This window comes from Garra rufa, chromosome 13 (genome assembly GCF_049309525.1).
Source record: "Garra rufa chromosome 13, GarRuf1.0, whole genome shotgun sequence".
Classification (NCBI taxonomy): Eukaryota; Metazoa; Chordata; class Actinopteri; order Cypriniformes; family Cyprinidae; genus Garra; species Garra rufa.
The window spans coordinates 2260605-2274076 of NC_133373.1; the positions used below are offsets into that span (position 1 = coordinate 2260605).

At 36.5% G+C, this 13472-nt stretch overlaps 1 protein-coding gene across 1 annotated transcript in view; it reads right to left on the bottom strand.

Annotated features, from left to right (window-relative positions):
* The window catches only part of cdk19 (cyclin dependent kinase 19), a 53428-nt gene continuing 39956 nt past the window's right edge, over window positions 1-13472 (bottom strand). The window contains exons 12-13 of the mRNA XM_073853242.1: window positions 9696-9911; window positions 1-3600 (exon numbers count right to left, since the gene is read on the bottom strand). Of these exons, the coding sequence (XP_073709343.1) occupies window positions 3487-3600; window positions 9696-9911 (330 nt within the window). The 3' untranslated portion in view covers window positions 1-3486. The remainder of the gene's footprint in view (window positions 3601-9695; window positions 9912-13472) is intronic.

A 13472-nucleotide genomic window follows, 5' to 3' on the forward strand; every position in this document is an offset into this window, starting at 1 on the left:
TAGTGAAATAACATTTGCTTTTTAATTGCTTTTAGCAGAAATACAAAGCATTTTTAAGAAAACCAAGGAATGTTAAGATGGGACAGAAGAGAAATGAGAAACCAAGGAGTATGATGGCAGTAACTGACCATTAGCTACACTTGTTCTGCAAACATTTTGGTTGAAATCAACTGTCAGTCTCAACAATTCATCCTGGGTGACTGCAATACACTTTACGTAACATTATCTTTCAGTCTTTCAAACTGACTCGCTTTCATAAAGCTTAAAGCAAGAGATGTTGAAAGACTCTGTTTCAAGATTTCCTCAGAATCCTGTTTGAGCTTGTATATTCCACCAAGTCGTCTGTGTGCGAAAGGACCTGTAATACACACACAGCTGAAATCTCCAGCTGTGCCCGATGATATATCCAACTTTTTGTCAGAGGAGCGAATCAGTAGTCCTTGTTTGATTCAGCGCTCTGAAAACACTCTCATTTCCAGTCCACAAACTGAGCTCAAATAACACAAAGAAATAACTGCACTTCAAAACAATAACCAACAATAAACAGATTATAAAAGCATATAAAACACAAAGAGAAGACAAGAAGTAACAGTCACAGAAGCAGTTCAACTGCTAGCTGCCCCGGATAATCACACACATGCAAGTATATCCATGCACGCACACACACGCGCTCACACGCACAAAGATTTAGGGATTTTAGTCCTGACCAAAATCCTTGTTCTTCTGCAAAAAAGAGAAAGAGTAAACCATGTCCATGTTCTTTTATAGCTGATGTTATTTTTATTGATTGTTATTGTAACTAACGCAAAAAATGGATGAAAAGTCTATTGTGTAAGTGTATATTTTACAAAAAAAAAAAGAAAAATTCTCTTACACAACAAAAGAAGGTGTGTGTAATAATGCAGTGGTGTACGATAGCTATGAGAAATGCTCTTTGTTCAGTCTTTAAAATATGCACACATATGTTACACAAATCCAGTCTCTGCTCAACTGTCCGTACATGCAGGCAGCTCCCTTTACTGGGAGAGAGGAGGAGGAGAGAGATAAAAGGGGATTTCGGTTCCTATGTACAATTGCTTATATACTGTAGATCTGTTTGATTCGTTTCAGGGTTGTCATACGGAGGAATCTCAGAAAGCCTTGAGATGATAAACTACTAACAACGGGTGGTACAGTCAAAAAACAACTGCCTGCAAGAACTGTGGTACTGTGGAAGTTTGGAACGTGTTACTGATTATGCATTATTAGACTGGTGTCCCACTAGTCAATTTCAATTGTAGGTGCATTAACATATCAGTCCCAACAGGACAGATTTAATGGTAGGTTTGTTTGAACAGTGAGAGACAGAATAACAACAAAAAAATGCATTTCAAAAAAGTTGTAATTGATTTGCATTTTAATGAGTGAAATAAGTATTTGACTCCTTTGCAAAACATGACTTAGTACTTGGTGGCAAAACCATTTTTGGCAATCACAGAGGTCAGACGTTTCTTGTAGTTGGCCAGCAGGTTTGCACACATCTCGGGAGGGATTTTGTCCCACTTCTCTTTGCAGATCCTCTCCAAGTCATTAAGGTTTTAAGGCTGACGTTTGGCAACTCAAACCTTCAGCTCCCTCCACAGATTTTCTATGGGATTAAGATCTGGAGACTGGCTAGATCACTCCAGCACCTTAATGTGCTTCTTCTTGAGCCACTCGTTTGTTGCCTTGATCGTGTGTTTTGGGTCATTGTCATACTGGAAGACCATTTTCAATGGTTCTCACCCAAGATTTGATGATAAATGGCTCCATACATCATCTCTTTAATGTGGTGCAGTTGTCCTGTCCCCTTAGCAGAAAAACACCTCCAAAGCATAATGTTTCCACCTCCATGTTTGATGGTGGGGATGGTGTTCTTGGGCTCATAGGCAGCATTCCTCCTCCTCCAAATATGGCGAGTTGAATGCCAAAGAGCTCAATGTTAGTCTCATCTGACCACAACACCTTCACCCAGTTCTCCTCTGAATCATTCAGATGTTGATTGGCAAATTTCAGACGGCTGTACATGTGTTTTCTTGAGCAGGGGGATCTTGCGGGCGCTGCAGGATTTCAGTCCTTCATGGCGTAGTGTGTTACCAATTGTTTTCTTGGTGACTATGGTCACAGCTGCCTTGAGATCATAGAAAAAATCCTCCTGTGTAGTTCTGGGCTGATTCCGCACCGTTTTTATGATCATTGAAACTCCACGAGGTGAGATATTGCATGAAGCCCCAGACCGAGGAAGACTGGCCGATATTTTGTATATTTTCTTCCATTTGCAAATAATCTGTTGTCACCTTCTCACCAAGCTGCTTGGCGATGGTCTTATAGCCCATTCCAGCCTTGTGTAGGTCTACAATCTTGTTGCTGACATCCTTGGACAGCTCTTTGGTCTTGGCCATAATGGAGAGTTTGGAATCTGATTGATTGATTGCTTCTGTGGACAGGTGTCTTTTATTCAGGTAACAAGTTAAGATTAGGAGCACTGCCTTTAAGAGAACTGTATAAAAGACACCTGGGAGACAAAAATCTTGCTGATTGATAGGGGATCAAATACTTATTTCATTTATTAAAATGCAAATCAATTTATATCTTTTGTGGAATGCATTTTTATAGATTTTTTATTTTTTTTGGTGTTATTCTGTCTCTCATTGTTCAAATAAACCTACCATTAAAATTATAGACTGATAATTTATTTGCCACTGGGCAAATGTACAAAATCTGCAGAGGATTTAATATTTTTATTTCCCTCACTGTACACCATCACAGTCAAGAAATTATTTTTTAAAATTATTCCTAACCAGCCACAACTGCGAATGAATATTGCACCGATCGCAAGGTTTCTATTTCTGTGACGTTGCACTGGGCCGTCCAACCAATGTCAGATCTCTCTTTTTCTCATGATTGTACATCAAATATCTGGGTCATTGGAACACTGGAAGAGGGTGAGATTTGGAACCTATGATCCCCCTGATGAAATACAAGTTTTTTGGAGTTGGCTAGAGGGACACCAGCTTTAATGAACCATTGTAACAAGCCTCACTTCACTTATATCTTTAGCTATGAACCGAATACCATGTGGCTGACTGTTTTGGTCTAACAGCGGTAAAGTAAGAATAAGTATACATTAGATATGCTAAAAAAAAATCAGCATATCTTTAGGTACGGTTGGTTTTGGAGCTGGCGGGTGTTTTCGTATATTGAAAAACTCAAATTTTGATTGACGATTATGGCTCTGGTTTTTCAAAGGAGCTCTGATTGAAAGAAAGGGATTGTAAAGTTGTGCTTTGGTTGGAGTAGCATCTGCTGAGAATTATTGGATGGCAGGCGGCTTTGCAAAAGAAATAAACTTGGCTTTTATGTTTATACTGGGGCAATATTATGGGACAGACCCCGCAATTTATTTGAATGACAACGCCTCATTTTATGCTTGTGTTTAATATAAGTGCTTATGTATGGTTTTGAGTCTCAGTATCGATGAGACTGATGAGAGTGCTGAGATGAGGACGAGTATCCCATAGTGCTTTGCGATTGGGTGGAGCCTTGGACATTGCTCTGGTAACCAAGCCGCGAGCCGGAGTGCTGCAATGAAGAAAAGGAGAAAGTTGAATTACTGAAACAATTAAGCATTTAGCATGATTTGGAAGTTTTTGGGAATACTGAGTTGAAAGTAAACTAATATTACGGCTCTTGCTTTATTTGTTGTCAGTGCTGGGCAAAGTTACTTTTAAAAGTAACTAATAAAAAAGTAACTAATTGCGTAGGGGTGGTAGAAAAAAATCGTTTCTTCAATGCATCTCGATTCTCTCTTCAACGATTCAGAATATTTCAGAATCGATTATGAGCTTGTTTTTTTTTTCCCTGCATATGGAACATGTGCCCGCTAGAGACACAAGGGGCTTCATTGCACAGAATTTGCACTGTGTTTTACTTTAGATATGCTTTAATTTCTGCCGTTTGGAATGCAGTACTATTAGATCCACGAAACTTGCGCACTGACAGACTTTCACGTGTGCTTTATGTTTGTTCGTCCTAAAGCTCGATTGCAGCTGTGGTTAAATGCACTTGCATTTTCGAATACTTTTATACACAACCAATGTACACACAGTCAGTTATGTTTTCAGAGCAGGACAAAACATCTGATATATGGAAATAGATCTGTGCATTAGATTGAATGCAGTCTGTTAAAGCTGCCACTGTCTATGATCTCATCAAAAATAATCAAACGCCAATAATGCTGAGGAAAAAATAAAAAACAATAACTATTGTCTGTAAACAAACTTATTTTAAATAAGTAATTGTTTTAAAAAGTGGCCTGCTCATATAATAAAAAAATAATTTGATATAAAATGTATATGAAAATGCAGCCATGTGCAGTAATATTGAAAACTGTGAATGTGACGCATTGAGATGTTTAGTTGATAATAAAAATCGTAATTAAATTTAATTGTGAAACCAGTAAAGATTCACACCCATACTTTTAAGATGGCAGTACTGACACACTGAGATTCTAACTTTAAACAAAAAGCATAGAAACTGCAATTTTACATTTTGTTAAAATGTAAAGTTGTAAAGATGTATTTGCACAGCAGAAGAACTAATTGGGAAAAAAAATGTAGATCAAGAATCGTTTTGGAATTGGATCGTAACTCCCAGAATCAGAACGTTATTTAGTTAATGGAAAGTAATGCATTACATAACTTTTGAGTTACTTTTTATCACCTGGGCGTGGCTTGCTTATTTGTTACATTTTTGCCTAATTTTTGGCCCTTTTACATCAAAAGTGAAATTAATGAGCCTCAGGCTGAAGAAAGTGACTCTGCACTGTTCGATTTCTCTAAACATGGAGACAGGAAAGCTGTCAGTGAATAAATGGGAAAATGTAGTAACTTGCGTTGCTTATTTGAAAACGTAAGTAAAAATATTTAAAAATATATATTTACATACAGTACAGACCAAAAGTTTGGACACACCTTGGACACACCTTTGAACCAAAGTTTTCTTTATTTTCATGACTATGAAAATTGTAGATTCACACTGAAGGCATCAACACATAGTATATATATAGTATATATAGAATTAAATATTTTATACAATTAAATATAATTCCAAATGTGTTAATTCATAGTTTTGATGCCTTCAGTGTGAATATACAATTTTCATAGTCATGAAAATAAAGAAAACTCTTTGAATGAGAAGGTGTGTCCAAACTTTTGGTCTGTACTGTAATTTGGGGTGAGTGCTGCTTTATGTGTGTTCAAATGACTCTTTCCTGGTTGCAAACAAAAGTTTGTCTGTTGTTCAGCTCTGACTACACTCTTAAAAATAAAGGTGCTTCAAAAGGTTCTTCAAGCGATGTCATAGAAGAACCATTTTTGGTTCCACAAAGAACCATTCAGTCAAATGTTCTTTAAAAAATTTGCAATTCTTGTTTACCTTTTCATAATCTTAAGAACGTCTAGGTTACGAAGGTAACCCTCGTTCCCTGAAGGAGGGAACGGAGACGTTACATATGGGAACTCGCCTGAAAGACCATTCATCTCTGAGCCTTATTCAAAAGGCCAATGAACATTGGCGAGTGGTATTTGCATGCCAAGCCACTCCCCCGTACATACGGGTATATAAGAGGGCGGCTTGCAACCACTCATTCAGCTTTTCGCTGAGGAGCCGGATCGCGGAAGGGCGTGGTGGGAACCTTGGGCACATAACCGGGCCGGGGTGTCAGGATGACGTGAGAATCTCCGGGCCCGAACTCAAGGCACGTTTCGCTGACAGAGAAGGCTTGTAGGTCCCCTACCCTCTTGATGGAGGCCAGTGCAGTCAGGAGCGCTGTCTTAAGTGACAGGAATTTCAGCTCAACTGACGCAAGTGGCTCGAATGGGGCTTCCCGTAGGCCGCGGAGGACGACGGAGAGATCCCAAGAGGGTATGAGGTGCGGTCTGGGAGGATTAATCCTTCTCGTACCTCGCAGGAACCTCACGATGAGTTAATGCTTACCAAGGGATGTTCCATCCACTGCATCGTGATACGCTGCAATGGCAGCAACGTACACTTTGAGAGTCGAAGGGGACAGCCTGCGCTCCAACTTCTCTTGCAGGAAGGAAAGCACTACTGCAATCGTGCATCTCTGTTGGCATGCAAATACCACTCGCCAATGTTCATTGGCCTTTTGAATAAGGCTCAGAGATGATTGGTCTCTCAGGCGAGTTCCCATATGTAACGTCGTAGTGAAACGACTGAAGGGGAACCTTATTTGTTTGTGCTAAATGCTGTAGTAAGAGATGTATTACCTGTCAAATATTCATTTATATTTATGTTTGCAATTTTGTCAAATAGTTTTCTTAAATACACATCTTGATCTGATGGTTATTTAATTGTGCCATTGCAATGTTTTATTTATTTTGCTCTGCATTCCTCATTTTAAATATAATGAAGCATTCTTACAGTGTAATAAACGTTAAACATAAAAAACAAAACAGTATGGGCATGCATCTGTTTCTGATTATTTATTAATTTAGGAAAACAGTCTGCATAATAAAAATCACAAAAATGGCATGTGAATAAATTCAAATAGATGGGGAATATAATTTCAGCTCAATAAAACAGCTATAAATCAACAGACAGCTCCATTAAACAGCCTATATTGGGGTATTCAAACAAGTTACTTTTGTTACAACAACATCTGTCTCTGATGTAGATTCATTTTAATGTGGGTGAAGATTAGATTGCATTCTTTATGTTAAATGGTTGTGTTGGGTATAAAATTCATCCTCAAATTCAGTTTTATAAACAGGTAAAGGAAACATCTGGTGGAGGAATATCTATGATATCTAGATACTATTTTTCCCTGCATGCATGCATTATGAATGATTACTTACACTCTTAAAAATAAAGGTTCTTTCTTGGCATTGATGGTTCCATGAAGAACCTTGAACATCAATGGAACCTTTTTAAATGCAGAAAAGGTTCTTTATAGTAGAAAAAGGTTCTTTAGATTTTTAGAATGTCCTTCAAAACTTTTCACAGAAAGATTCTTTGAGGAACAAAATGGTTCTTCTATGGCATCACTGCAAAAACACCCCTTTGGAGCCTTTATTTTTAAGAGTTTTTCAATAAAAATGTAAAAAGTACAGATTTTGTGTTATAAAATCAGTCAGATTTAGACTTGCCAGGTTTTCATTATTTTTAAACCAAATGATATCCATGTACATGTCCATTATACTTGTATTAGTGCTGGTTGGACACTAGGTTGTGCTAGGGCACATGTGCAATGCTTTCAAGAAGGTGTGTGGAACTGCATTATTTAAGACTATTTTATTTGTTAGGATATTGAGTTGTAAGTTTCAATTATAGTATCAATTACCCCTTTAAACCCGTATTACCATATACCACGGCAAATGTAATCAAATTGTGGTAGTCTTAACATGCTATTTTGATAAAAATGAAACCACATTTTTTAAGGAAGCAATGCAGAAATTAAATGTAATTCCAAATGGTTCACAAAGTTTTTTTGCAACAGTACAACATGTGGACTCTTAAAATAGTCTAAGCTATTTTAGGACATTTGTTTATTCGGATCTTTGCTGGAAAGAATTTTGAGCAGCTTTGCATGGGACTTAATGGGGAAAGTAAAAATGTTGAAATGAAGTATTACTTTATGAGCAAGAGGAGAAAAGGGGAAAACTTGACAGGATTTTAATGTCCAGTTATTTTGGGTTATAGCACTATTTTACATTTCATTTTGGTGAAAATGAGAGCTTTTGCTTAGGTTAAAGAAGATCTGATAATAACAATTGTGATATGAGGCTCACACTGTTCAACTGTCCGTCCGGTGTCTGTTTCTAAACATTCAGTTGCAACATTCTAACACTGCACACTGTTTCACATGTGACATGTTTGGCACTGCAACATGGAGTTAACACTGCAAACAATTTCCCTCTCAATATACAGCTAATTTGCTGCTTATTAATAGTTGAGTGTATTTTTGGTGGATTAAGGGTCCTAAAATATGCTCGTGCACAATGAGGCATTAGTATAAACAGTTTAGATGTCGCAGCACTGCTAATAAGTATAGACACCATATTGAACCGAACAAAGATGAAAACAAGGCTGCAAGGAAAAAAACTCCTTTGCAGTGGCACAAATTGTTTAAAGGCCCTAGACCCAGTAATGATCACAGCTCACAACTTTCAAAACTATATTATGGAGTATTTGTCCACTAAGAAATTTTGTCAGAAAGCTATTTCATTACCTGGACAATTGGTATGTTCTTACTGTCCATTAAAGACACTGTAAGTTAATGTATTTTATTAATTTCATTCCAAATTAAATACGACTCTACCCTGACTAAGGTCTATTAACATTTGAACATAAAACAAATCTCAAAGCATTACCTTAAGTGTTTGTTTGATGATATTCACTTTTGTCATGTGTGAACTTGAATCACTCCTGAAGTCAAGTTAAACAAGTTGCACAATGAAGAAAGATACACTATATTGCCAAAAGTATTGGGACACCCCAATGAACAGGTTTGACAATTTTAGTCATTTCCATGGGTACAAATCTCAATGTTTAAGCATATAATGATATTCTAGGGAATTGCGTGCTTCTAATTTTATAGCAACAGTTTGGATACGAGCCTTTTCTGTTCTAACATGACAATGCATCTGTGTATAAAGCAATGTTGATAGAGAAATTATTGATTCAGCCAGTGTGGAAGAACTTGACTGGTCTGCAGAAGGCAAAGTCCTAATCCCAGCTGAACACCTCTGGTGTGACTTTAAATGCACGCCTTGAGCTAAAAACTCATCACCAAACACCAATGACTTGTACAGTCATTTTAGACACTTCCAAAACTGATGCAACAGAGATGGGAATACAGTTTTTAAATGCACTAAGTATGTTTTCATATTTGTTGCCTCAATTTTGGAAGTGCCTTTCTCTGTTCTAAAGAAGGGGTGTCCCAATACTTTTGTCTCATAAAGTACAAGTCATTGGTGATTGGCTCAAGGTCTGCATTTAAAGTCACAACAGAGACGTTCAGCTTGGACTTGGCTTTATACAGACCAGTCAAGTTCTTCCACACCGACTGAATGAATCATTTCTCCATTAACATCGCCTTATACACAGAGGCATTGTCCTGTTAGACTAGAAAAGGGTCCTGTCCTAACTGTATAAAATAAGAAGCACACAATTCCCTAGAATATCATTATATGCTTAAACTTTAAGATTTGTGCTCATGGAAATGACTAAAGTAGTCAAACCTGTTCATTAGAAGGGGGTGTCCCAATACTTTTGGCAATATATTGTATATGTGGTATATGCCAGATTATATTAGGCTGTTCTGTGAAAGATGTGCACTATTGATTGAAAGGTTAGGGGTTAATGAGATTCATTTTTAAAATAAATTAATACTTTTATTCAGCAAGATTAATTTTTTTTTACTTTTGTTTTCATCAAATAATCCTGAAAAAAAATTAGGCAGAACAGATTTCTACACTGGCAATGAGAAATTTTTTTGAGCACCAAATCAGTGTACTAGAATGATTTCTGAAGCATGATAATATGCTAAGTTTGTTTAACAAGCACAATTTTGGTTAATGCACGTGAATCGATCAGCGATAATGAGTGAATGCATAACATCGTTTGAATTAATCTGAACGGAAGGCTTCTCTTACCTGGTAGTCTGTTTGAAGAACACTGGTTCCTGAGGTGCGAGGTTTTTTGTTTGGTGGCCCCTGTTCCTGTCCATGCTGCATGGAGGGCCCCGTGTTGGCCCCTGCAGTGCCCGATGTGCCGTTTGTCTGCGCTGAGCTCTGCTGGGTCGGAGCCTGCTGTGTCTGCGTTTGTGTCTGCGTCTGTGCAGCCGTCTGCTGGTGCTGCTGCGTCTGATTCTAAAGACGACACAACAACATCACTGCGCTTTAAATGCCAGCTTTAATGATTTTTTGGCCACATTAAACAAGATTAATAACAGTTTTATTTTAGTGTGTGCAATATACTGGTGAATCCAATGAATTATGCAAAACATGGTTATGCAAAACTCCACCAAACATCACTTTATATTCAGGTATTGATAGAAAAACAAGTGCATCCTCTTTGCTGAAAAACTATCCCTTCATTTATCCATTTCCCTTTAGTTACTGTCAAGTTTCACTATCAATGCTTGTCTTGTCCCTAGATCACAAAACCAGTCATAAGGGTCATTTTTTAAAATTGAGATCAATAAATAAGCTTTCCATTAACGTATTTGGTTGAGATACAACTATTTAAAAATGTGTAATCTGAAGGTGCAAAAAAATCTAAATATTGAAAAAATCGTCTTAAAGTTGTCCAAATGAAGTTCTTAGCAATGCATATTACTAATTATAAATTATTTTTTGATGCATTTACAGAAGGAAATGTACAAAATCATGGAACATGATCTTTACTTAATATCCTAATGATTTTTGTCATAAAATTATTATTTTTTCCCCATACAATGTATTTTTGGCCATTGCTACAAATATATACATGCTACTTAAAACTGGTTTTGTGGTCCAGGGTTATAATATTATAAATACAGAATCAAGAAGTGGCTATCTAAAGAATAAATCTTTTTCTTGCACCATTTATTTTGTTGCTGTTTTTTTTTAAATCAAGTTATTTTAGTAAACATTATATAAAATAAATATAAATTTAATTAACAGCATTTTTGTGCATGCATTATTTAAATTAAATAGTGCAATATCATATATATCATCTATCTCTACGACACGGTAAAAATGTTTATATCAATCAACCACTATTTAAAAAAAAGGCATATTTCTGGCTCTGAAGTCAAATTAGTTGTTGCTAATAATTGCTAATAACTCTTGGAAGTTTTACAAAGTTGCTGTAAAATATCCAAGAGTCATATGTAGGCTAGGAATATATATAAAAACCATCCTAAGATGTCAGATTTTTTACATTAAATTATTTAATACTGAATGGAAATGCACTTGGTATGCAACGATGGCTTTTGTGTACGAATGAGGAATTGTCCTACATGACAAAATTCTCAAACTCATCAGGGGAAACTCACCAAAAATGATACAAGAGAATAAAAGACACAATCGTAAGCAAGACTCATGTTGTTAGATCAGCTTTTTAGTGTGTGCTGTCAAGTGTGCATGCTTTTTTGTACATGCAAACCTATTTTAAGTCATGGCCTTTGTGTCGTGGGAACCCAATCTGGGTCTGTTGGTCTTTGTAATAATGTGTGGTTCAGATGTGTTTGCAAGGTTTACTTCCTCAAATACACTCACAGCCATCCTGGAATTGTGCTACCCAGAAAAGCAGCAGTTGCATGAACATTATACTGTGTGGCCAAAGCCACTAAATGTAAAAGTAAATATTGGCTTAGTCCGGCATTGCAGACGTGAGATGGTTATTTTATGCTGTGTGTTTGTTTGTTTGCATTTGTTTGCCTTTTGCTTGGATACATTTCATCCTTGACTGCCCAAGTGCACAGCTTGGCAACACTGCTATCTGAGCTCTTGCTCTGCTGCTCCCTCTATCCTACATCAACACTCAGCTTCCCTCTTAGTTCCACTGGAACATTACATTAGAAATTAGCAGAAGGGACCATAAGAAAGCAGTCATTTTAGCAGATGCTTTTATCCAAAGTAGTTTGCAGTTGAAATTTTACAGGGATAATCTCTTTGGTGTGCCAAACTGCTTTGCTCAAGGTCACAATGTCCTTTGCAGTGTTCAGACCAACAATTCTGCTAATGTGAGCATCAAACCTGCTCATACTTCTATAACCCACTAACCACCTATGGCTGTTTAATTAAAGCAAAATACATGCAATTCAAATGAGTTCAGTGGTCAGCAGTCTGAAAAGCAAATATAGCCCACACATTATCTTACACCATAATTAAATGTGGTTTGAAATCAGATTTTTGAAAATCTGTTTCAGTTTGAACAGTTACATCAGATTTTATTTATTCTTTCATTAAAGGAGTTCACTTCCAGAACAAAAATGTACAGATAAATTTACTCACTCCCTTGTCATCCAAGATGTTCATGTCTTTTTTCTTCAGTCAATAAGAAATTATGTTTCTTGAGGAAAACATTTCAGGAATTATCTCCATAAAGTGGACTTCTAAGGGCGTTAAATGATCCCAGCCGAGAAAGAAGGGTCTTATCTAGCGAAACGATTGGTTATTTTCTTAAAAATAAAAAGACAATTTCTATACTTTTTATATAAAACTTTTGACCGGAAGTTCACACAGAGTTAGACAAGATGAGCATTTGAGGTTAAAAAGTATATAAATTGTCAATTTTTTTTTTTTTTAAATAACAGATTGTTTCACTAGACAAGACCCTTCTTTCTTAGTTGGGATCATTTAGAGCTCTTTAAAGCTGCATTTAAACTGCATTTTGGAAGTTCAAACTCGGGGCACCATAGAGGTCCACTATATAGAGAGAAATCCTGAAATGTTCTCCTCAAAAAACATAATTTCTTTAGGACTGAAGAAAGACAGGCATGAACATCTTGGATGACATCTGTTAGGTTGTCCTCCTCTTTATCTGCATGAATCATCTTTGAAAACTTACCTCTTTTCTCAGGCCTATTAATAATTTTTTTGAGTTAAATTTTTAGTCCTGATTTTTATTCGGTTTATGATTGATTGAAGTTGTTAATTTAAAATCTAAACTTTGTATTTTTTTGTATGACTGTTATCATTTGATTGTGTTATTGTGAAGCACTTAGGTCAGCTTTAATGTTCTTTTAAGCTGCTATATAAATAAAAATGACCTTGACCTTCTACAAGCCCAACATATGTGAATTAAAAACAATTATCTTGTCTATTATCAGCATAACAAGGTAAGAACTAGTGAATACAATGTACCACATACCAAAAACAAGAAAAAAAGAAAAAAAATGTAAGGGCAAAGCATACATGTAAATATAGGTCCTATAACAGATCCCTGAGGGATCCCACATATAATATGTGCTAATATGTTAAATCCTGCACTGCTCTCTGTCAAACTCAAAACTTGTAACTATTTTTTACTTAATTTCCATTCAGCCTTCCTGCATTCCTGCCTTCGGATGCACTTTTGATTCTTAAGCCAGGGTTCTGAATAAACTTCATATTCCTTGACTTTATATGGAGCAACAGAGTCAAGAATATCTGTACAGACACAGTTAAACTGTGACTAACTCATGTGGACCAACAGAAAGAGGGGAAATCCAGTAACACTAAAAAAGAGTCGGCAAATAAACTTCTGTAAAGTCCAGAACTGTGGATGAAGTATTAAGATGGGAATAGAACAAAACAGGCATGTGATCAGTTAAACAATTATTGATAATGTCAGCATTATTAGATAGAAGCCCTAGAGGTAGAGATAGACCTAAGGAGTTAGCTTAGGCCAGTAACTGAATTAAGAGTTAAGCAAATCTGAAAAGCATTTGTGACATTCACTAT